The following is a 26,959-nucleotide window of genomic DNA, read 5'->3' as shown; positions in this document are numbered from 1 at the left end:
TTATTGCAAATTCGGATTCAGCGTCGAAAAATACATAAGAATATATAGGTCTGGTCAATTGCACAGACACTTTTGTTTTTTTTTGTGGGCCTGTGTTTTCAACCACACAGTTGCGATTTTAATAAAAACAAGATTTTTTCTTCTTCGAAATCTTTTAAGACTCTATGAGGAAATTTAAATATTATATTGAATCATCCGAAATTTTTTCAATAAATTCAGAACAATTAAATAAATTACCTTAAAATCTTTTGGATTCTTCTTTGGAAACTTTTTCGATCTTTTTAAATGTTTAAAAATATTTTCATGTATGCTCTTAAAATTATTTAGTAAAAATAAGGGATCATTTAACATTTTCAACAAAAAATATCATTTTGAATCCTATTAGATCTCCTAAGAAGCTTAAAAATTGTAAAAAAGCCTTCTTTTTAAACTTTTTGAAATATTTTTAATTTAGAATTATTGATTGTTTTGGAAATGTATGTGTTTAACTGATTTTTAAATATTTTGAACTTTAAATGTTCTGATTTTTGCTTGAAATTTTCAATAAACTTTCAAAATTAAAAAAATTTCCCCTAACTTTTCAAGATTATTATATGTTTTAGGTATGGCATTCACTTAAGATATCCTAAAATATGCTTAAATATTCTTTAAAAATGAATTGTTTTAAATTAAAAATCATTCCAAATGTTTGCTTCATATTAACTTTATGGCATACAGAGTCACTTATTAACCAGGCAATGAAAAAATTAAATGTAAACTTTGAGTGAGTAGGCAATTTGCCAAAATCAAGACGGTTGCGTTTTAATAGCCTTGTAAAAAAGGCCTCTTCTGATAATAATAAGATATGATTCTGATTTAGAAAAATAAGAAAATTTTCTACTAGGTATTTAAATTTGTTCAGTTAATATCATTGTATTCGACAATGTAATATAATTTTTAACGAAATAGGATGATTTTCTACAATATAGTTGATTTTTCAAACGGGAAATATCTCTCGTGTTTCTGTGACTTTTTATGTCTCTTCTAATTAGATTCTGAATTATACATTTTAACGATTTTTTCCGCTGCCTGCCTCTGGGCACGCTGCCATTTACTTTAACGTGATGCTCTTGTTTTTTAAGGGTTTATCTTTCATTCTCTCAACGCGCCCGAACCATCTTAAATAATTTCTTTCCCATGTATTAGCTAATGTTCTTTTCTGCACCACATTCTTTGAGGATTATCTCGTTACTTATCGGGAGCGTGCATTAATTTTGACGGATTTCTCAGAGATGACGTTACTTGTACTATATCTAATCCAGGCTGATTACCACCTCTTTCTATCTATGAATCATGGTCTGCCTGAAAACCGATTCACTTCTTATGATGATGCCAAATAGTGGGTCGATACGTGGATAGCTTCAAAAGACGAGTCGTTTTTCCATAGTGGTATTCGTATGCTGCCAAAAGATGGCAGAAGGTATTGACTAGTGATGGATAATATTTTGAATAATTAACTAGTAATCACTTTCTATAATAAACCCGCAATTAAAAAAATATCCTCAAAATGAATGCACGCTCCCAATACTTTGCCTTTTGGAGTTTTTTCGCATATTACATCTTAACGTTGTCTATTGTCTCACCATTGAATACAATGTTGCCAATTGTTTTTTCACAATTTTCTTGGAACACCATTACTTTTGTTTTCTTTACGTTAATTTTGAAGGGCACAAGCTCTTCATGCTTGTATTTACTTATTGTACCATTCTTTGCAAGTCTTCGAATGATTCTGCCTTAACAACCTCACCATCCGCGTACACTAATCCACGTACCTTTACTGTTTCGAGATCCACATCTCTTTTGTCGAAGACGGCATAAAATCGAACGAGTCACTTAGTTTTCCATTTATCCTTACTCTCTTATTGCTACCTATATACTCGAACTCCAAAGATAGCAGCTCCACAGATACGAGTACTCCACAGATACGAACATCTCGACTCCAAAGGATCGAGCGCAATTTTTTCCACTCTCCCCTGCTTTTCTTGAGAGTCAGGCGAACGGAGTAGGAGTCCCTTTAACGGTCGTATCTTCGGAGTTCCCGATTCCCGAACTTCTCGTATCTTTGAAGTTCGAGTGTATATATTGTTTTCATTGTTTGTAGGAGCCATCCAAGAAAATGATAATTAACGTCAACAACTTGCAAGACCCATTTTTTAACTTATAGGGTTCTATTCATGCCCTATAAAATAGACTTAAGAGGGTAGTATTCAAAAAGCCATATTTTATTCATATTCTATTGTTAATCTTAAAGAGAAATGTTAAATTTTGACTTGATTCAGCTAATATTGACACTTCTGAATATAATGTTTAAAAATAAATTTAAAAAATGGAGTCAAACACATTTCCGGACGATATGCGAAAAAATGTTTGAAAATTTTTTTAAATTATTGTGTTGAAAAAACTGATCGTCTTAAGTTTTTTATAAGTGAAAAAGTATTTATCAAAAATTTCAAACATTTCAGTGAACAAATGAATAGATGTTGATGAATAGTTGTCATAAGTGTTAGGCCCAGCAGCACGCACGCTTTAAGAGTGTAAAGTCTTCTGTCAAAAATTCATTATACAACTACTATTCATTTATCCACTTTGAAATTTTCACAGTACATTCTGGAATGTGTTAGGAATATTAATCCACAAAAAATTGAGGGAAAATCCGTTTCTTTTTCAGAAATCTTTTTTTGTTTATATAAAATGCTTCATTTATTTATAATATTTCATTGGAGCAATTTTTCAATATACTTCATTTTGAAGTTCGAGATCAACTGCATATTCGATCGAATGTTTGAAATTGGTTTGATAAATATTGTTTTCAGTTGTAAAATAGTGAAGAGAATCACTTTTTTTATTACGATAATATTCAAAAATTTATTTCTCTGACATTTTGCATATCATATTAAAATAAAAAAATATGTCTCAAATATTTTTCAATACAGAAAATTAAAAAAATATTTCACGCAAACAAAAAAAATATGCGGAAAATCTATCATGGAATGACCCACATAGATTTGATTAGTTATGCTCATGCTAGCCATTTCTGTGTACTTTTTTAAGCGTTAACTTTAAACTGCAAAAAAAATATGTGGAAAATCTGTCATGGAATGACATTTTCTGATTTTTGAAAACAAATTAGTATAGTTTTCTACTCATTTACAGTGGCTTATTTTTCTATATTTAAACGAGTATATTTCGACGATTGATTTTTGAAATTTCAGTAATCAGCATTTAGAGAATAGACGGAAGTTTTTCTAGAGGTCACGACCTGAACAAAGTAAGGTAAAATTGATTAAGCTTGTTAATAATATTAAATTTGAAAATAATGACTTGTATATGCTCTCTTTTAGTGAAGGTGAGATAGCTTACATATTTAGGAGTTTCACAATATGTATTTCAATCTTGTAATTTCAACAAAGAATTTCATAAATCTGTTCTATTTTTTCCGATTCTCTTTCCTATAATCTTTTTCTACTTAATAAAAACAGCTTTGCACCCTTGATAATTTTCTTTTGATATTCTTATCGTTCATGATTAAGAAAGTATTATAATTGTCTAAAATTTGACACCGTAACATTAACATTTTAAACAAAACAACGCAACAAAAAAAATATAGCTTTTGATAAGGCCTACCAAATTTCTTTCAACCATTTTTTAATTTAAATCTTCATTTTGTTTTTATTTATCGGAAGTAGTATGCAAAAAATCGAAAATTAAAATATTACTCCACAAGACGCGAGAGACGTAAAAAATGTATGGTAAAAGGAGACTTGTCGCATATTTTCTTATATCCATAAAAATTAATATAAACACAAAAATTTCTTTTTGAGCAACGCGAGATGGAGAAAATATCTAAAAAAATAAGTGTAATTTTTTGTTTATTGTGAGGCAGCTTAGAAAATATAAATTTTTAATGTCTGTCCAAAATTGAGCGCTCAACGCGAGTATGAAGATGAGAATGCGTACCCTAAAGTCTAGAGAGCTTTGCGCTACGTAATCTTCAACTATACTTTATCGAGTAGAAAATTCATAATATAAAGACTCATATAAATAAACTCGCACTCCGCAGATATGAGCATCAAAGCTATGGGCGCTCCACAGATGCGGTCACCCCAACTCCATAGCAGCGCGCAGCATTTTCTCCCCTATACCGCCACCCTTTTCGAGAGTCGCGCATCGATGAAAATTTCACAACGAGCCTGCGCGAAGAAGACTCGTAGGCGTTCTCACGCATTGCGAAGCGCGAGAACCATCAGAAACGCGCTAAAGGTCTCCAAGGGTAGATACTGTATCTACTTTTGATACCGGATTAATAGGTGAGATCTTCCCGAGGGTATAGTTACTGAGAAATCTCAAAATTGTGATGCTGGAGGTCTTAGGAGAACTTTTTAAAAAAGTTTTCGTACTCTCAATATCTTCGAAAATCTTTCGCCAAGCGTAGAGCATTCACACCGCGAAACATTTACAAGTTCTTCATACACATACTGCCTCAGTGAGTCAAACTAACGGCCGATTCCTTCCGAACGTCGCCGAGCTTAGCCGAGTCTGATTTCTCAAGCATAGTCCCGTTCGCGAGAAGTTGTGGAAATCGCAGCACTCCCAGAAATCTCAAAGATATCTTCGCATTCTCTATGCGAATTCAATTGAGACTGTTGCATTCATTGTTTTAAGATTTCCAGATTTGTCAGTGATGGCCCCACGGATCTGTCCAGCTTTGACACAGGACTGTCAAAAACGAGAGGCTAGTCACTGATAAATCTCAGATTGTCACGCTGGACAATAAACTTTTAGAACTTTTAGAAATCTTGGAAATCTTTCGCCAAGCGTGGAGCATTCATACCATGAAGCATTCAAACATTCACAAGTTCTTTAGGCACACGCTGCCTCAGCGAGTCGAACTAATGGCCGATTCCATGCGAACAGCGCCGAGCTTAGCCGAGTTTGATATCTCCTCGAGAGTCGCGATTTCGAGAAGTTTCGGAAATCTGGCCACTCCCACAAATCTTAAAGCAATCTTAGCACTCTCTATGCGAATTCGATTGAGACTGCCACACCCACACTTTTAAGATTTCCAGATTTATCAGTGAGTAACTCAACTGTCGAAAATAATGCTTATTCTTTGCTTGAGTAGAAGTGCCTCGAGGTTCAAATTTATGAACCAAACCTTTGCAAGTAAGATTTTCTTTCAAGAGGTCATAAATATTTTTACTAAGTTTCCCGTTGTAAAAAACTGGTAGATCTTGAAAATAGGAAGTCGATTCTGGATTAAGCTGCACCTGTTGATTGTGGAGATTCCTGTCCTAGTAGGTATAAGTTCGTCTTTAAATCACAATTCTACAAATTGAAAATCTTTTTGAATCATGTAGGGATGAAAAACCAAATGCCAAATGCAGTAAATATAGTAAGAGTAGGTTTATTTATAAAAATAGTTTCGTAATCTACAATCGGAATTTGATACAATATTGCACTTACATTGGAAAGAACTATGAAAAAATAGTTTTAAACTATGAGGTAGTGTATACTATGGATATATGGTAGTATGTTGAAATCATATTAGAATATTTGACACTGACATACTACCCTGATAACAAGTTAAATAGAAGCTGGTGAAAATCAGGAAATAAGTGACTTTTTCTAAAGAGCAAAAGTATCCATTAATTTAATCTGATAATGGCTGATTCTTAGGTAGTAAAGTCTTCAAGAAAGCGGGCCTGCTTTCAGTACATAAGATGTTAAAAATGTTAAGAAAACATCAGTTCGCCCCAAAGCTTGAAAATGAAACATTCATTTGTTGGATTGTTGACACTCCTATGTTTGTTCCTGCTGATGGGATGTCTTGATTGCCTTAAATACGACTCCAAGAAGCCGAAATACATACTAGAAGGTTAAAAATGCTTACATTCTTGTGAAATTAGTTTCTTTACTTTAGTTCGAAAAACATTTGAGAAAATATTTAAAAAAGGACTTAGGAACTTTTTGGTGAAACTCATTTTTTATTTGAATTAGAAAAAGAACAAGGTAAATTTTCGTGAAATGTATTTTTTCAATGCTTAAGATATGAGTTATATTGACCAACGTAAATAACTTTGTTGTTTACATTTACGTCTCCAGAAGAAATGAATTATTTTAAAATTAAATGACAGAAACGGAAGATCATTTTTGTGGTAAATGGAAAATTATCAGAGTTGTAGCATTTTCAAATTGCAAAAAATCAAACGAAAATGAACATTTTTATGCAAATAACGCATGAGAAGAAAAAAGCCAAGAAAAGTAATTTATAATTAGAAAATAAATTTTTTGGACAAACGACAGAAGCTTATTCAATAAATCAATCTGAAAAATACTTTCACCGAAAAAAGAGCGAGAAATTTTTTATTATTTAGTTTTCGAAAGAATACGTGGTCTTTGTTTTATTCGTAAAAAATTACATTCAAAATTAATTGACAAAAGTTTTTGACCTAAAAAGGATCTGCAAAGTCCATATTATAAATTTTTAGATTTTTACATTTATGATACGAGTAATTTTGAGAAATCTCTATTGACATTAGAGGTAGTGACCGTCGATCCTTAGAACTTCCTTAGGCTTGAACGCGTATTTTTCGTTTGAATCCTAAAAAATAACATTAAAAACAAATTTTGTTGTAATTCCAAATGCATGACATGAATTTTAATTATATAAATTGAATGAAATTATAAATTTTTCAGGATAGCTAAGAATAAAAATTAGTGAAAAATAAGGGGAAAACATAACAGTAATCATAAAAAATAAAATTTGCACATTATTTTGCAATGTCATAATAAGTAGCCCCACATTGAGGTACATAAATAAATGTAATATATATTTAGCATATTAAAATTGAACATAATGTAGAAAAGTTGACATTTTCAAAAAATTGAGTGCAAGGCATGAGATACGTGATGAGAATTCGTGAGTTAAAGCCCAACGAGCTTCAACAAAAGAGAATTCACAATCACCAAATTATATTTGGCATTTCTTGGACCTTTAATTTTTAAAGGTTCTATCTAAATTTATGAATAGCAAATTTGCATATCCTTTTTAGGCAAAAAACTTTTTCAACCGATTTTGTTTCGTTTTTCCCAAAATTTAATTTCTTTATTATGAATGTCGTTTCTTACGAATAAAACAAAAACTACGTCAATTGTTTTTAAATCAATAAAAGTCTTGCGCATGGACATTTTACAAAAAGGGGGGAAAGCTGTACAATTTTTTTTTAACTACAGTACCTTTTCTGATGAGAATGTACAAAGAATTTAATTTTAAATGAAACGCAATTGAATTTCATAAACAAAAAAACGAATTTTCAACAAAATAGTTCAATCATCAACTAAAACAGAATAAGAGTTGCTAGATATATTTCTGCATGAAATTGTTCATGGAATTGTAATAATAATTTTCACCTCAATTTTTCGCAAGAAATCTTTTTACTAAAATTTCTGCAAAATGAATTTTTGAAATATTAGCAATTTTAGATATACACTGCAGCCCCGCTATAGAGGGCGTCTAGGATGTACTCTCAATGTCTTTCCTACAATCTTGGGACTCTCCAAGCCATACACAATCAGGGCCGTCTGTACCATTTCTGTTAAATATTTGCCTTAAATTTTCTTGATCAATGTACGGATTTTTAAGCAGATAGTATATGCATAACCCGAGTAAAAATTCTTAGACTTGAGTTCGACTTGGTAATGCCTTGAATTCGTCTCCAGGAAATCGATGTCTCGCTACGTCCCAAAACTAAGTCGAGAAACAGGCCTTCGTCTTACTTTTACGGCCACGGCAGGTAAAATTGCGTTTGCATGTCTCAAGACGAGCCTTGTCTTGGCTAAGACGACGTTTACTTGTCTCAATACGAGCCTGATCCTGGCGCAGAGGATCGACCCTTTTTCGGCTCATAAATGAGATTCAAATTGATGAATGAAAATTTTGAAATTATTAAATTATTTGTTTATAATTCAAAATTTAAGAACCTGTGGGTCTGAATGAGTATAACTTTTCAAAAACTTCTTCAAGAAAATAAAAATTGTAACATTCTAGAAGGATCTCCGAAGCCGTTAGAAATGCGTAAAAACAAACAAAATGTCCTCAAGACAAAGATACTTGACTCCGAAACATGATTTAAAGTCTGGCGCCGTCTCAAAACTGAGACATGCTCAAGTCGAACTTCTCGACTTCAGCATGACTTGATTGGGGTCAATTTAAGTCGAACTTAATTTGAAGCATTTTAACTCTGAGGAGGCCATTTTAATTGGGAGAAAAATTTACAGTCATTTCCCAGTTTTCTCACGGTACAGAAACACTTTATAACGGAAAATTAAATTAGAAACATTTGTTTGATTTAAAAAACTTGTTTGTTAACTTTTTTATTAGATTAAAAAAAATATTTCGTTAATTTAAACAGAAAACTTCTTTAGATTAAAGAAATATTTCGTTCCTTAAAAACGAATATTTCTTTGAATTGAAGTAACATTTGATTGCTTCTGATGAAAAATTTCTTTAAATCGAAGAAATATAATTTTTTATTTGACCTCTACATTTCTTTAAATGAAATAACTGTTTTGTGTGTAAATGAAATTTATTCTTTCCTAATTTACAATTCCTCACGAAAATTGAAGGTAACAAAATAAATTGCGACGAAATTGTGCACAGAGTGTAACAAAAATTTACATAAAAACGAGGTTAGGTCGTGCTTTATAAAAGTGTATATTTACAGGGTGAAAAGCTGCTATGCTTTCTGTAAATTCCTCCCATACAGGGCTGTCGCGCACTTCTTTAACACACATTTTACCGATTTCAATTATTGCAAATAGCCGTCGCTTGCTCGTCTTCGCAAAAACTTGACAACACGTGTTGCGAAAGACGTGTTAACGTAAAATAATGAAAGTGATATGTTCTGCGCAATATCATGGCGCATTGGTAATATAGATCAAGAAAATATTTCTTTGATTCAAAGAAATAATTTGCTTATTTCAAATTACTAACTCTAATGAAATTATTTCTTTCGTTCTTCCCAGTAACTTTTTTGAATCAAAAGAATTTGGTTTTAAATCAAACAAATAATGTCTTTAAATTAAAGAAATGACGTAACTTCATTTATTAAAATCAAATAATTTTTCTGTTGTTATAAAAATATTTTTATGTTGAATCAAAAGAACCTAGTAAAATTTTTATTTCTTTAATTTGATAAGAACTTTTTTATGGGTGTTGCAGGGACAGTATCAGTTCAACACGTTCGTGAAAAGCGTGCAATTCAAAATGGAAGAGTCGCAGCTGCTGTCGAGGAACCTCACCAACCTCAGCAAAATCAGCAAAATCAGCAAAATCAGCAAAATCAGCAAAATCAGCAACATCAGCAACATCATCAAGATCAGGAACATCAGAAAAATCAGCAGCCTGCGCAACAGTCAGACGTTGCGCCGATAACTGCACATGACATAGTGACAGTTGAGCGAGGAATAAACCACCGTGGCCCTGCCTATGTAATACACCGTCATTTTGCTGTAATACACGCTGACCAACTTGATCACACAGGCATTGAAGGACTCGGGCTTGAATGGAATCGGGACCTTCTTCACCCTGCCCCGGTAATATTTATTTATCACCCGGAATGTAATGATATACATGAATGTGAAACCAATGTTGCCCTACTTCGTACTTCTTGGATTCTCCCGACCAGGAGAAGTCAATATGCAGAGCGTTATTTCCGCATTAATTTTCTTCCCGCTGAAATTGACTGGGCTGCTAAAGAAATCGACCGTATAATGAGGAATAATAACCGTTAAAAAATGATAGCAACAAAAATTCCATAATGAAGTCAATAAAAGTTCTACGATTATCTTTCGTTTTAACATAATAGTGTAATAAGATTTAAATTTAAATCAATAAAAACGGGTCTAAAATATAACTGGTCTGTTTTGTTTGTTGCGAAGTAATTTTGTTGTAAAATAAATTTTTAGCATGCAAGGGGCAGTGCATAAATTAGGCCAGCTTTTCATTTCAAAATTTTCAACCACGTTATCTCCTTGGTTAGGAACCGTAAGTTCTCGATAAAGAACATAAATTTTCATCCAAATAGTTAACCTTTTAAACAAGCTGATTAAGGTCGTAGCCGGATTAGCATTGGTGAAGTACCCCTGTTTGTTTTTGTTTCAGGCAAGTCTGTTTGAACTTCTGTAAAATAAGATTTTTACAAAGTAAAATACTAAATCTCATTTTCACGTTTGTATTTGTACGAAATCAAATTTATTTAAGAAAACATTGTATCAGATGCTTTTAGGGCTGAACTGACAGGTTAGAAGAGATTGTATGGAGGTCAACAAAAATAAAAGGATGCGAAAGATTTTAAATCATATAGAAGCATCACATTACAAAGAATATAAATAAATCTTTATCATTTGGTACTTTCTTTTTTATAAATTAAATAATTAATAGCTAAAATGTAAAAAACTTAATGACAAATATGTAAATTAATTAAATTTAAATTAATTTTACGGCCCACGAACAATGCATTGAGTTTGCCCAATAAATGAATCTATTTTACATAACCTTCCATTTCAAAGTATTCTAAAGAAAAACCAAAACAAGAACAAAACAAAAATGTCACATTTCGATTTCAGGAATGCTAAAATAAATCGAGACAAAAACGTCGGTTAGAAGAAAATGATAAATTAGTAAATGACAGCTAAATCGACGTGTAAAAGCATGGTCGAATCGAGAGAGTCATCGTCAATTCTAATTCCGCTCTAGAGAACCCTAGAAATTTAGAATTGAAATTTAAAAGTGTTAAAATTGCTATGCCAACATGGGGTCTGAAATATTGCACTCAATCATAGATTTTAGTACAGGGGACAGTCTTATCTCAAAGGTGTTTATACTAAAAAAATTGGTTTAAGGTCAAGGGTTTGAATATTGAATAAATAAAGTCATTTACAGGATTGTAGCAATAGAATTCATTATTGATTTATGGAAGATTTTCCATTTACAAAAGATTATCAATTTGATAGACTTACAGCTAAAAGTAAATTAACTTTTATCGCTTCATGAAAATCATAGTCAGGAGGGTTCAAAAAAGTTAATATGGATCTATGATTGACTTCTAATAAACTTATTAAGTTAAAAAAAAGACTTCGTTTATTGCTACTCCTTCAAAAGTTACGATAGAGGAGTATTGTGGCTTGCAATAAACGATAGTTGCAATAAGCAAGTGTTGCAATAAACAAGCTTTGACCGTAATTCATTATTGTCTTGTAAAATTATAGATAAACGATTAATTTGCATCAGCGAAAATTATTGCTTAGAAAGACAAAAGAACAATTGGATCAATTACATCTGCCGAAAAAGCAACCAACGTTACACTGATAACCGCTTTTTCTGCACTAGGTAGATCTATTCTACCAATGTTTATTTTTCACAGTAAAAAGATTCAAGAACATTTTATAAGAGATGGCCCACCCGACTGCACTGGAGCGGGCAACAAATCTGGCTGAGTAACCGATGAGGCGTTTTTTAGATTTATGCATCAGTTTATAAAAAATGTTATACCCACCAAAGATGAGCCAGGTGTCATTCAGCTAGATAACACAGGCCCACAAAAATGAAAGACTTGAAGGAATTTGAACGCAGATTTCAAGGACGATGGGGTATAAATATGTTGGCAGATTACTGCTGGATGATGAAGAGAGAAACATCTTCAGAAAGAGGTCAAAAGCGTATCAGAAATCCCTTACGCCGGTCATTTGTCGAGAAACGTGTGCGTAAGCGTAAAACACTTTAAAACTTTATTTAAAATATTTTTTTGGAAGATAAAAATAAAAATAGATATTTATTTATTATTTAAGTCATTTTTGAAAAAAATGACTTAAAATTCGTGATCAGCGACCTCAAAAACCCCCAGTAAAGTATTTTCAATGTTTATAAATCGGTTTAAAATCGTAAAACTTGATTTTAATGTCATTTTAATCAAATTTGAAGTAAATTTTCACTTTCCGCGATTTTCTGTCTATTCATCGCCGTATGGTGGGTTGAAATGTTTGTAAAAAAAATCAAAACATAGTTTTCGATGTATTTTTTCCCGCAGAATTCGATTCTGAAGTCAAAAAAATAAAATTTTTCTTTATTTTTTTTTTATTTAAAAAAAACCATGAAAAAACCGTAAAAAATGAGGTTTTTCGAGCAAAACCCCATAAAAAAGTAGCTGGACCCTACTTTTTTATTGCAAATTCGGATTCAGCGTCGAAAAATACATAAGAATATATAGGTCTGGTCAATTGCACAGACACTTTTTTTTTGTGGGCCTGTGTTATCTAGCTGAATGACACCTGGCTCATCTTTGGTGGGTTTAACATTTTTTATAAACTGATGCATAAATCTAAAAAACGCCTCATCGGTTACTCAGCCAGATTTGTTGCCCGCTCCAATTGATCCAATTGTTCTTTTGTCTTTCTAAGCAATAATTTTCGCTGACTTACTAATGGTAGACACCCATTTCTTTTATATTCCATATGCGCGATATAGTGAGTTCGCTACAAGAAAAAATTGCGTTTAATTTTTCTTAAAATCCTGCAACATTATTCCTGCTGAACGATGTAGCTCGACTTAAACTGGTAAATTCTGGTCTTCTAATACTGAAACGATTGTTTTTCTTCAAAAGAGCATTGAGCTAGTCTTTGCCTGCCACTTTCTTTTCATCCCAGCTGGCAGAATGTTTCAACTTATATTTAACTGCGCAATCATACGCAGCGCGGTGCATGTCTTTCGGTTCTAATTCATGATATATTTTAGCTCATTTTATGTATTTAGCTTAATCTGCCCTTTGCCTGGGGTTAAAAATTAACTCCGAAGAATAGACAAACTTACTGTTATCTGGGTTTTCTTTGAAACGATCTATAAATCTTTTAGGCTTATTATACATACATTGCAATCTTTGGCTGCTGATCGAATGGACTTATTTTCTTTCATAACCAATTCTGCTGCACGCTTCATCACTTCGGTAGTCACTGTATGATGGTCTTTTTCCCCGCGGCACTTTTAACCCTGCTCTACTCGTTTTTTTCGTATGCTTGCCACCTAATATTCTCTGTGATGATCGACGCAGCCGCAGGGAATACTCGGGTGTGCTCTTCCTGCTCAATCTAGATTCCTGCTGATATACCAACACTCCGTCAATATCTTATGTACAGTATCACGGAATGAAATAATCACCCCCTTGAATCTGCAATTTCATCCGCCTCCAGGCAATGGCACATGAAAAAGGCCAGCCTCAAAACGAGATCCTATTTCTTGCGATCGACCAGATTTATTCGTATGCTTTAATAAAACCGAGAGGGTTGTCAGTTTTCCTTGACTGAGACATTAGCAACATATACAATGCATTTACAAAGTTCAAGGACTGATTGTTTTCTAAGCGTACAAGGCAAGATGGTTTAGTCTCTGTATGGAATAACGACTCTGGTTCATTCTGAGTCTAACGCTCTTTGGTTCGTCGCAATCGCTTTAGTCGCTTTTGTTAATTGTACGCTGGAAATTATTAATATTGTTCAGTTTTTCACAATTTCGGGATGAAACAAAGAACCACCTTTAAGTTTTTCTTTTCAAACTTGGCGAAAGTACTTTAGAAACGTTTAATACATTATAATGCTCTTCAAAAAAGTAGAGCTGTCATCAGGCTGTCATATGTATACCATTTTATTTTCCCAAAGACGACATATGCATACTATGGTGTGAAAACTACCTACACTAATTTTAAGTTGCTATAGTAACATCCGTGCTGCTTTATTCGAAAAGCCAGTATCTCGAATCGTCTTCCAGCGCTTCCCGGCTATTCATAAAAATCGCGCACGACTTAAAAACTTGGCTCCGCACCAGGCAGTTATTTCTATAAGATGTTTGCAACATATTTTACGTTTCTGAAGCACTTTTGGCTAGTTTGTAAAAAATTACACTGCACACAAGCGACTGCAGTAATTGTAATGAACCAAAGTGGGTGAGGCTTAAAATAAATCAGAATAGTTATTCCATGCGGGAACTTAACTGTATCACCCTAAGAATGCTAAGGAAAAAATTAGTCCCCCAACTTTTTGAATTCACTGTGTTTAAGGTTCCCTTTTCCTCGACGTAAAGCATTGTACTGAAGATAGAGAGAACTTACAAGGATGAAATAATTATCTCTTAAAAAAGGAGCAGGGAGCCAAGTTTTTTTCGCGATACTGTTCATTAAATATTGACGAATTATTGGTATGTCAACAAGAATGTAGAAGAGCATGCGAAGTGCACCTAGCTACGTCAACCATCACATTGGATGCTGGTTGAATGTAATAAAAAAAAGTACTTTCCATCCAATGAATATCTAAACAACGTCGATAATGACATTCCTACAACCTTAAAAACTTTTCTCGATGCCCTTATCTTAAAAAACAAACGCAGGGAAGATAGTAAGTGGACATCGAAATTGGCTCTCTCGCAGATGAAATTATAGCAGCAACTCGCCCAAACTCTTTCTGGACAACTCTAGAAATCGGCCTTGGAGCTAAGTCAGCAATGATGATGATGATGAAAATTAACAGGAGAGTAGAGGTGACCTGATTGAGATCGAGGTTCAGTCATCAAGCTCAGGTCTGAGAAGATCTCTTATGATACTTTAAAAAAAACACGTTTATCATTAGGTCTCATCGAAGATGATTCAGAATGTAATCATGCTATGACAAAACAAGAAGTTTAGATGAAGCCTCAACAATAAAGACGTTTATTTGTACATATTTTAATATACTTTTAACTATCAATATTTTTAAAAACTTACTGAACATGAAGAAGAGTGACAAAGTCAATATAATAAATGGAATGAAATACGAAAAGATATTGTAGTCAAGATCATAAATCTTTCTCTGTCGCACGAAAAAAGACCTTCTATTTTATATTAATATATTAATGAACCTGGTATCTAGGGAAATACATAGATTTATACAACTTGATATTATTTTTTAAAAGGCATGGGAAAAAATACAAATATTCGAACTTTCAAATAATATTTCACGGCGTCGCATTTTAACAGGTGATAATACCGGGAAGATTGTCCTTAGACATCGTACGGTATTGTATCGTGAAGAAGTTTACTCCTTTAATTTTAAAGGGGACTTGAAGCTTGTCGGTTTCAAAAAACCGATTTATTTCTTTTTGCATATTTCTAATATAAAGAGTTTTAGAAATGAGCCTCTAAAAGGGTTTAACAGAATTCTCTATAGTTCGGGAGTTATAGTTCGTCAAACAAGACGGCACATAGCCGCTCCGTGCGCCTTTGTATCGACCTAGCGCTGCTCGAATGTGAATGGTTTCCCAGAAACTCAACGCATCTCGATAATTTTTTTTTTAATTCACAGAAAACGCTTGGCGAGGTCCTAATCGTTATTTTTTGACAAATTTCAGTTTGCTGATTTTTGACAGATTTAAATATGACAGACAAAAGGGTAAAAATTACTTTCTGCGAAAAATTTCCGCCAGTTTGCGAAAAGTCAAAATTTTGTAAAAGCGAAGAATTGCCTGTGTTGTTGAATTTTTGATTTCGGATAACTAAGTTAAAACCAAATCTGCACACCCTTCGATCCTGCACTTTCGACATTTTTCAACATCTGCATTTTTGACACATCTCCAGGTCTTGGCAGTCAACATTCACATGTGAGAAAAAATTGTGTGTGGAATTCAATAAAGCTGCTATAGAATGGAGAATAGATTTGCTAGAGAATCCTATTTATCTTCGAGCAAATGCCACTCCTATGATTTTGCTTGTTCTGGTCTCATCAGCGTTAATTAATTCTGCATTAATTGGAGTTGGTTGAATTCGAACCCATACATTTCAGGTACGAAGCGAACGAAACACAATCCTGCTTTCTATATACTTGAATATTATAAAAACAAAATTTAAAAGGCATTAACCACCGTTAAATCTAACCGATCAACATTGATCGGTTAGGGCGATTTAATCACACTTTAACTTAAAATTGCAGTGTCCTTGTGAAATATAAAGTTTTTGAAAGAAGTTCTGTGTTCGTCTGATGACGAAGTGTTCAATGTTAATCAATGATTTAACTGACTTTCCGATTGATTGCCGCAACATTTTGGAAATTACCCCTCACAGAATGTGTTATAGCCTTTAGATAAATTGCATTGACACTGATCGAATACATTTTTGATCAGGCAAGTTCTACATTCCAAATTGCAAAATTTCTCAGCGATGACTTTTTTTTTAGAAGAAACTAGTTAAGGCGTTTTTTTTTATATTACTTCACTTACTTCTTGTCTACATACTGATCGTAAAATCCTTGATCAAGATATTACAAAAAATGTTGCTGTATACGTGATTTTAAACATACTATGTGGAATATGTATTGTTCTTGGGGTTTGAGTTTTTTTATCATGAGACCATTACCATTTCGCACATACCAATCAATTGGGGCTCTCAGGAGTAAAAAAATAAGATTCTGAACACTTTCTTTTCAATAAAGTACGATTATTTATTGAAGGAATAAGTCTGCTGTTCTCATTACAAAAGGTTCTGAGCTACCCTATTCTTATTAGTTAATTACGATGTCAATGCTGTATAATATTGTTAAAAATTCCTTTATTTTCTCCTATAGTATGAAATTCAGGCGGATTTGAGTAAATCAATAATTAATTATTTCTAATAGTCGCTCGCAAAGATTCTTCTAATTATAATACCTACGGAAGCCTAATAGTATTTTTGTATTTTCAATGCTCTTAACTTTTTTGTTGTAAAATGCCCCTAGTTTAATGAGACTAAGTGAACGTAAAAGAGTACATTTACTCTCAAAAACCTTAATTTTGATCTCTTCTTCAAGAATGCACTCAGAGTCAGAGGAAAAGGAAGATTTCTTTATTTCACTTCATGACAATTTCTCTAAAGATTTTTGGTTTTCTCAGGGCTGTAGCAGGATCATCTGAAACCTCTGGAGATATAAAAAATCCACTTTTAGACATTTAAAGGATTTTCAGAGTTTTAAGGCATCAAACTCAATTAGAAAGGTGAACCTTTTTAACCTGCCAACTGTACCAAATAATTAAGAAACAGGAGTGGAAATAAAATATAGAAAAATAACTCTCTATTCCACCTCAAGCCACTAGTGTTCCTGCTGCTTGCTGCGGATCGCTATCAATCTACTGACTATAGACTTTCTCATGCAGTCGACCCTATTGAAGGCGTTCGCACAAGAAAATCCGTTGCAGCACGCTGGAGACGTTTCTCCGATGTGCCTTTCGTGCACGAACAAATAAATCCAACCAATCGCATGTAACCATTCTTGTTGCTTTAGTCTTAGCGGTGACGCACACACAAGTTCTTCGCTATCTACATCAATTCGCAATGAACTTTAGCAAGTGACGCTACTAATGTGCGCATGCGGATTGCTCGTCGGTAAGCCTTCTCCAGTTAAAGGTGGTAGCACAAGAAAATCCGTAGGAGTGCGCTGGAGAAGTCTCACGGACATGCCGTCCGTGCACGAACCCGTAAAGCAAAAGAATTTCGTGCTACCTGACATTTTGCTGTGGCCCGGGGCTGTACTTGCTTAAGGGCGGTGCGAGCTGATGTAGATAGGGACGTACTTGTGTATGTCACTGCTTAGTTGGAAGCAGCAGGATAGATTTTATGCGATTGGTTGGCTCTATGGGTTCTTGTATGGACGGCACGTCCGTGAGACGTCTTCAGGACACTGCAACGGATTTTCTTGTGCGACCACTCTAACTCTGAGCTGAGAGGTATCCCTACACTCACCCCTTTGCACGGATGGAAGTCCTTGTCATGCGCTTTCTCAATTTTTTTGGGGGGTTTCAATTGGAAACCTTTGATTTAGAATATATACTGATGCTTGTGATTAGGGCAGATTTTAATAGTTAAATAAATTTATATTGTTTTTCGTTTGTTTGTGCCTTTTCTTATATATTATTTTACATTACTATTTTTTATAAATCTTGACCCCAAAAGAAAAAGGCAGTATTGCTGAGATTAACACTTAACTCCGATTATTATATACAACCTTAGAATTAATAGCATTCATATGTTTCGTCCAGTTTAAACTAAAAGTGAATTTTTCATGCCGATAGTTGGGCTATTATCAAGAATTAGATAATCTATAATATAGAGCGAAGAGTAGCAGCAGTTAGTTATATCGGAAAATGGAATTTTAAAAACTACGAAACAAAAACCTTTGACTGAATCAACCCAAGATTCCGTTGACCATCGGGAAATGCATTTTCTTTTTTTATTAATTCAAATCTTCATTCAATCAAAGTTTCTTCTGAGTTTATTAGAAAGAATTAGTGTCCATGTTTCGCATAGCCTAAATGATAGGCAAGCCATTTAGTCGGCTGACCATCCCCGACGTGTAGCACTCCCGTGTAAGTAGTAAAATCATTCAGCACTCGCACAAAAACGGCCGCTCTTCCATGAATTGATGGTGGATCAGTAGTAGCCTCAACAAATGATGTTAGTACAAAGGTTCGGGCTAGTGGTATATAAACTTTATGGCCTTGAGCTCGAGGATTAATATAGTCAGAATTTAGAGGTAGAAGAGGTGCAGTTAAATTCCAGTGTCTAGGATTTTGTAGAAAAACCATGGACGTTGTTTCTGTCTCTTGGTGTGGAGATTTTACCCAGTCAGGGGTTTCAAAAGACTCAAGATTGTTGAGAATTCCAAAAAGAAGGTGACCACCTGGCATTTCAACAAAAATGTGTGTTGGTGCAACAACAACTTCATTAATAAACTCGGCTGGTGGAAGAACTCGATTACTACTTTCACCAACTGGTACAAATGGCTTTCCTGCGCCTAATTTTGTAAAAGGAAGAAAGATTCATATACTTTTTGTAAACTAGATTAAAATTTATATTATTAACAAGATACTAGCGTGGGTAAAAAAAATTTTCGGAAATTAAAATAAACTTAGCTCCAAAAATATTTATTTTTTGTGCTTTATAGAATTCGTACACGGAAGAAAATGTCTTGTTGGGTTAACAAGGATCCTAGTAGACCGTACTAGACAGTCTAGTGAAATATGAACCAACACGCTGTCTAGTTTAACACGCCAGACAGTCTAGTCTAGTAAAGTCAACCAAACGTTGAGTTAATCTTACATGTCAGGTTTAAGGTAATTTAACTAGCTTTTTGCTAATATTTACCAGATGTATAGGATCTGAGTAGTTTTTTTTTTTAGAAAAAGAAGTATGTTTTCAGGATCTTTGGGATAGGTTTGTGAATGCATGCAGTACAATAAAAGTAAATTTCGTTCATTAAACACTAAAAAAAAACAAAGCTTACGTTCCTTGAAATATAGCCTTGTTGGAGAAAAGGTTCCACACGTTTAGCAGATTATTCACTTTGTCTTCACGGAAGTTACTTATTCTAATACGCGTAAATAAAAACAAAAATAAAAACATGTCGCTTATCACAAGTTTGAAAATGGTCAGAATATGCAAGCGGCAAGTAGGAGTAACGAAACTTATGCCTTAAATTTACTAGACGCGCCTAACTAGATTCATCTAGTTGGCCCAACTAGACCTTTTTCTCCGTGTAGTTATGTAAAAGAGACACTGTCAATTCTGCGGCCCTATTTTTAAATTAGGTGCGCTCGAGTGCGTGTTACCTTAAATTCGAGATGCGCGTGCGCGTAGTAGGCCTGTGTGTATTGTGACGCATTACTCCCGAAATCTAAACCTCGCAGGAGTAGGATCCCATCTCACGATGGTATTTTTGAAGATCTCTATTACCGATCTCCTCGTATCTTTGGAGATTGTGTGTATTTGAAATATGCGATTTAGAACGCTTGCAGCGATATATTACTTAAGTAAAAAGTATAAAATTAAAACATAAAAGTTAAAGTTTTTGTGAAATTCTATGGACAGTTGTTTAGTAAATTTTAGTTAAATCCACTTCTAATGTAGACAATGTACTGTAATAATTAAATTAAGCTACTGTAGTTAATTTAAGTGAAATATACTCAAAAATTGTGTTCAAAATCTCACATAAAATTTGACATTTATTTATTGATTTTCAAGTTTGTAAGTCAAATAGCATGTTGTTGGAATAGCTATAATTCGTAGAAATTTTAATATCATCTTTGTGGATTGCTAGTTGATAAATTGAAAAAATTTTACTTTCCAAATTTTAATCTTCATCAGGTACGAAAGACTCCCCCTGACCAAGATCGGCGGCGGTAGTTAGGCTGAGAAAGGGGAACCACGTAGTGTGTCAACCGTACGCAGGTAGCTGGATCGGAATTGTTATCTGCCTACATTTTTATTTATTTAGTTAATAATTATTAATATATTTTTTCAGTTTTTATTTTTATTTATTGCATTCTCAATACAATATATGAATTTTCAACTAAAAAAATTTTCTACCAAAAAAGATGAATTTATTATCCACCGAAACGTTGAACTTTTAAGCAAAAAAAAAAGAATTTTTAACCAAACATTTCCACTTTTAGCCAAAAAGTTCAATTTCCAAGCCAAGATGAATTTTTCCGAAGTTAGACGAATTGTGAACCAAGAAAGATGACTTTTCTATCACAGATGAATTTTCAATTCAAAAGGTTGAATTTTCCACTAACAAAGATGATTTTATCAAAATAGTTGTATACACAAACGACGACAGTAGAATTTTTAAGCCAAAAAGAATTCTTGAGACCATGCTTTCATTTTTAACCAGAAAAGTTGTATTTTTAACAAGAAAGTTCATATTTTTCCAAGAATAGTAACTTTTTCAACATTAACTGTTAATTTGATACCAAATACTAATTTCAAGAAGATTACGTTGAACAAGAAAAAAAGAATTTTTAAACAAAAAGTCAAGTTATAGACCAACTATATGAATAAGAAATCGAAAAATCTTTGAACAAAGGAAAAAAATGTTTATGAAATACATGCATTTTCTACGAAACAGACAAAAAAATTAAATTTTCAACCTTGGTGTATCCTAAAGGAAAATATAGAGGAGGGAGAAGAAGAAGAAGACACGCGTTCAGGAGAAAAAAGGGAAACGGTAATTAATTATGCGGTAGTGGAGGACGAGGAAAGAGAGGTCAAGAATGCAGAAGTATGGAGTTTTATAGATTCGGATCACTTTCCCATAATAGTGACATTAAAGGGAAAAAAGAGTAGTAACAATAAGGCTCAAAAGAAAGTAAAAGTAAAAATATCTGGAAAATAGGATGGGTCAATGGAAGGGAAAGAAAAGTTAAAGGAAAAGGTCAGGAATATAAAAATAAAATAAGGAAATACAAACAATGAGATGGAAATAATGATAGGAGAAATAAAAAGAATATTAGAGTGAAAAATCAGAAACGAAATTAGTAAAGAAGGGATAAAAGTGGATGGAGTAAGGAGCGTAAGCAAAATAAAAAGGAATTAGCAAGGGGATAAAGAAACTGAAAAAATGGGAAAATTGTTGGAGAAAAATATAGGAGAAAAAAGATGGAGCATTCTTAGTTGTTTGATCTAAAAAGAGAAGGAAAATAACAGGTTTGAAGAAGAGGCGGAGAAACCTATAGGATGGACAGGAAAGTTAGAAAAGGAGAAAAATATAAAAGGGAAACATATGAGGAGCACATTGCAAAATAGGAAATATTAAATGTATTAGGAATAATAAAAGATCGAGAGGTTCCTGGTATAGATAAGATTCCAAATAAAGTCTGGAAATATGGAAAACAAAATTAAAGGAATAGGCATGGGTAATGCACAACAATGTATGGAGCGTGAAGGGTGACCAGAGCTATGGAAGAAAGAACAAGTGATAACCATAGTAAAGAAAGGCATATGGGGGAGGGTTTAATATTATAGAAGAGCGAGACTAATTCCAGCATTGTATAAACTATATGTGACTGTTTTATCGGAAAGGTTATCTAGTAAATGAGTGGATTAAAAGGGAAAAGGAGGCAATAATAACAATTATCGTGGACTCCTAAGGTAGCATTTGACTTATTAGGACGAGGCTAGACAGAATAGGTTGTAGTGAAAAGGGGGTTAAGAGAGGCGTTTATAAAGATAGTTTCTGGTAGGTGAGAGGAATGAGGCCATGATACCCTAGGATCTCACTTTTATTTAATATCAGAGCTGGAAGAAAAAAATACAAATAAAAGATAGGGCAGAGTTAGGATATAGACCAAAAGATATGTACACTGACAAATGCGGACGATATAGGGTGCCTGGCAAATGTTGAATAAGGAATATCAGTCTTAATTAGATGATTTTAAAAAATACTCAGATTACGAAAACTTGAATATTAATGTAGGACATAAAAATACAATTTGATGACTGGAATAAACCAGGCTTGGAGAGAAAAGATGCGCAGTTTATGAAAAATTTTAAACAGTGAGATGCAATAGTAATGATGGTGATGTGGCTCGATAAAAAGGGAGAGAAAAGAGAAAGAAGAAGGTTACCAAGAGGTTACGAATGGCAAGTTCAAAATTCAAAGAGGAAGGATAAAAAAGGGAAAGCAATGGAAGGAATTGTAATTGTAGTAAGGAAAGAATGTCTAACAGAGAAGGATAATGAAGATAAGAAGGAAGAAAAAAGGATTAATAGTAGAAGAGGTTAAGATGAGAGAAGAAAAGTGGAAGATAGTGGGGGTTTATGTGAACAGTGATATGCAGGAGAAAGCAGAGGAGCTGAAAGAAATTACGGAAGAAAGTAATGAAGATATTAGCCTATTTAAAGGTAGGGATTTCAATGCGAGAACAGGAGATAGAGAAGAAAGGGAATGAAGACGAAAGAGAGGAAAAAAATTCAAATATAATGTACTGAATGGGGTTGTCAAAGAAGTTGTTAAAGAGTTTGGAGAAGTTGGAATAGTTTATCTTAAATGTAAATATAGAGGGAGATAAGGAAGGAGAATATACACGTATGGATGAGAAAGGGGAACGGTTATTAATTATGTGTTAGTAGATGGTGAGGTAAGAGAAAAGTTTAAAGAAACTAGAGGTGTGAAGTAATATTAATTCCGATGACTTTCTCTTTACAGTGACATTAGAGGAGTAAAAGGTAATAGCAATATGGATAAAAAGGAACTGTGGAAGAGAAGATGAAAACAATGATAGGAAAGATAAAAAGAGGATTCGAGTGCACAAGAAAAAAAGAAGTTAGCAAATAATGGAATAGAGTTGGGTGGGATAAGGATTTAGGAGAGAAAAAGAAGGAGGTCAGAAAAGAATTAAGAAAATTAACAAAATGAGAAGGTAGTGGAGAAGAATATAGGAGATAAAAGAAAGAGTATGCTGAGTCACAAATAGTGCAGAATCTGTGAATAAAAAGAGAAAACATGGGAGCATTTATGGGAATGACGTAGGAAAAAAAGAAAGATAAAAAAACTGAAAAGAGAGTGGGGTAAAGATTCTAAGGGAAGATGGATTAACCCTTAAACGGCCAAAACGCCACTACCGGTACACTGCTTTTCAACGGCCAATAACTAAGACTATTCGACACTAGAAAAAATTGAGACACATATATTTTTATTGATTAAGATCTCCTCTTTCCGACGGTGCCAATGAAATTCCTCAAAAAATTTATTCATTATCCCAAAATGCAGTTTAAACAAAAATCATCTGATGAATCATCTCCATCAGAGCCAGAGTAATCTGGATTAGGTATGATGATACGTTCATCATTTTCATCGGAATCCCATTCCGATTCGGAGTTTGTTGCAATTTTACAGGCTTTACGCTTTGGCATTTTTTTTCGCTGAGTGTACTCGAAAATTCACAAAAATTTTGCCATTAAGACGCCATTTTGAAAATACTAAAACGAAAAATCGATCTTTGAACCATGGATTCTCAAAGTTTAGACGTTTATTCCACCCGTTAGTGAGATTCCAGGTTAATTTCAGACTCAAAAAGTTTTGGAAAATGGTTCACAAAAAAAAATAGCCACGAAAATCACGTTTTTTTTTGTTTAAACTGCATTTTGGGATAATAAATAAATTTTTTGAGGAATTTCATTGGCACCGTCGGAAAGAGGAGATCTTAAGCAATAAAAATATATGTGTCTCAATTTTGTCTAGTGTCGAATAGTCTTAGTTATTGGCCGTTGAAAAGCAGTGTACCGGTAGTGGCGTTTTGGCCGTTTAAGGGTTAAGTTAAGAGTAGATGCAGGAATTGGAGGAGGCTACAGGAGTAAATGAGAAATTGAAATCGCTCAGATTCGAAGCGTAAAGAATTGTAAGTAATAGTTATGTAATAGCATAAGTATATTACGATGCGGTTGCGTTCTCGCCTTCTCTCTCTAAATAATTTTAATTGAAGTAGCTTAACCTTCCATCAAGTACTTAAATTTTAAAACCAAAGAGATTCATCTTTAACTGAATAGTAAAATTTTTAAATAATAGTAGACATTAAAAACTTTTTATTTGAATCTAAATACACTAGCCGTCCAACAAGACGACCTCCGGCAAGACGACCCGCTCAACATAACGACGGGCATACGCAGAATAGTGGGGACCCCTCACGCCGTCGTCTTGCCGGACGGTGAAAGTCTCGCGTTCGTCGTCTTATTGGACGACTAGTGTAGTTTAATTTGAGAGAAAATTTTTAAATGTTCAAAACCAAAAGTTGTATTTTGTTAACCACAGTCCATTCTTCAACTTGAAAATATAGATTTTAAACTAAAACAAAAATTCATTTTTTAAGAAATAGTTGAATTTTAAACCATTTAATAGATTTATTAAACCAAAAAGGATGAATTGCCAACGAAACTTTGTAATAGTTGAGTTTTCAAACAAAAAGTGTAATCATGCCAGGAAAAACGAATTTTTAGCATAACAGTTTATTTTCTATCAAGAAAGGATGAATTTTGCACGAAAAATGGAGAACTTGTGTTCTTTGTTAAAGAAACTAATTGTCAAAAAAAAAAAAAATAATTCAACTATTAACCGAAAAGACGATTTTTCAACCCAGAACATTAACTTTATAAAAATGGAATAGTTAGTTTTTCTATCAAAGGGGTGAATTTTCATCTGAAAACATGAAATTAATGAAAAAGATTTATTTTCAACAAAATAATTAAATTTTTAACCGAAAGTAGAATTCTATTAACTAATTTAAAAACAATAGAATATTTTTATAATCTTATAGAATGTGATTATTTTTGGTAAATTATTTACGTATTTCGTTATAAATTCATTTCCTTGGTTAAAAATTTGATTATTAGGTTACATATTTCTTTCAAAATTCAAAATTTAGTTAAAAAATTACGTATTTTGTTAAAAATTAATTTTTGATTGAAAATTCATTTCTTTAGTGGAAAATTAACTTTTTAACTGAAAATTTAATTCATTGATTTTTTTTAAATTTTTATTTTTTGAAAAAAAGTTCATTTCGTGGGTTGAAAATTCAACTATTAAAAAAAATTGATTACTTTGGTCAAGAATTTGGACCTTTTGTGATAGAATATTAATATTCTTGGTAGCTATTTCGCCATCTAGGTTGAAAATTATTTTTTTAATTGAAAATTAACGTTTTTACTAACTATTCGATTTTATGTCAAAAAATTATCTTTTTTGAAAGAAACCGTATTGCCTTGGTTAAAAATTAAACCATTTCGCTAAAAATTTATCTATTTCGTTGAAATCATTTCGGGAGAAAATTCATCATTTGCGTTAAAAATGTAACATTTGGTAGAAAAGTCATTTCTTTGATTTTGCTAACTAAAAACTCAACTATCAGCCAGAAAATTTCTTTCAAAATTAACAATTTAGATACACATTCATTTTGTCGTTGAAAATGGACTTTCTTAACTAAAAATCTAAGTATTCTATTTTTTGTCAAAAAAGTGTCTTTTTTCATAGACATTTAATCTTCGTGGCTAAAAATTGAACTATTTGTTTGAAAATTCATGTATTTTGTTTAAAATTCATATTTTGGGGTTCAAAAATCAATTATTTGATTTCGAATTCATATCCTTGTGTAGAAATTTATTAATTTTCTTTAAAAAATATTGGTTTTATCATTCAAAATTAATTGTTTTATTTGAAAATATAATTATTCCAATTGTGCTTTATTAGTTTTTTAAAGTGAGTCTTTTAAATGAAAATGTACCTATTTCTCTTTTGCTGGAATATTGATTTTTTGTAGTTGAAAATTCTCTTATTTCTGTTTAGAAATCCTTTTTTTAGGTAGAAAAATTAAATTTCGATCTCACAAAAAAAAGAAAAAATCCGTTTTGCGGTCAAACTATCTAACATACGGAAAATATGAATAGACAAAAATCCTTCACCAAAAAGAGAGCTACAAATTTGTAAATATAAATTTTTTTCTTGAACGTGTCATTTTTGGTTTAATTGCTAAAAATGAAACATTTAATGTTAAATGAATTTTTGGACAAATGCCAATGTTATAAAAAAGGAAAATAATGAAATGTTGCTCATCAATAAATTTTTGTCAGGAATCTTATTTTTTGTTATAATCGTTAAAAATAACAAAGAAACTAAACAATTTAAATTTAAAAAAAAAACGAAGCATGGGTCGAAAAAAATATATACACAAAATTTGATCATCCAGAAATGTCTACAAATTTTTTTATAGTTTTTAGATACGAGTAGCTTTTCTTGTCATAAAAAAAATTAGATTATAAATTAAAATATTGAACGTATGTTATAAAAATATATTTAAAATAAAAAAATAGATTTTTAGAAAGACGACACAAGCTACAATAATATTCTAATTAACGATTGTTCCCTTAATTATCTATATAAATTTTCGTAGAGCTTTTTTTTAATTATAAAAACAGAAAAATAGAATTTTTTAAAATATTTTGAACTCTTTTAAATTCTTTCAAATGTCTGGAAATCTCTAGAAAGCTTTTAAAATCTTTTGAAATATTCGAAATTCTTTAAAATCTTTTAAAATATTTGAAATCTTTTG

The 26,959-nt window shown here is 32.6% G+C and overlaps 1 protein-coding gene across 1 annotated transcript in view; it reads left to right on the top strand.

Annotated features, from left to right (window-relative positions):
- LOC117179937 overlaps nucleotides 1–9,833 on the top strand; it is a 24,555-nt gene extending 14,722 nt beyond the window's left edge. The window contains exon 2 of the mRNA XM_033372170.1: nucleotides 9,260–9,833. Coding sequence (XP_033228061.1) covers nucleotides 9,260–9,472 — 213 coding nt within the window. The 3' untranslated portion in view covers nucleotides 9,473–9,833. The remainder of the gene's footprint in view (nucleotides 1–9,259) is intronic.
- The last annotated feature ends 17,126 nt before the right edge of the window (nucleotides 9,834–26,959 follow it).

The sequence above is a fragment of the Belonocnema kinseyi genome, chromosome 1 (genome assembly GCF_010883055.1).
Source record: "Belonocnema kinseyi isolate 2016_QV_RU_SX_M_011 chromosome 1, B_treatae_v1, whole genome shotgun sequence".
In the NCBI taxonomy this organism is placed as follows: Eukaryota; Metazoa; Arthropoda; class Insecta; order Hymenoptera; family Cynipidae; genus Belonocnema; species Belonocnema kinseyi.
This window is presented reverse-complemented; position numbering and strand designations above follow the sequence as displayed.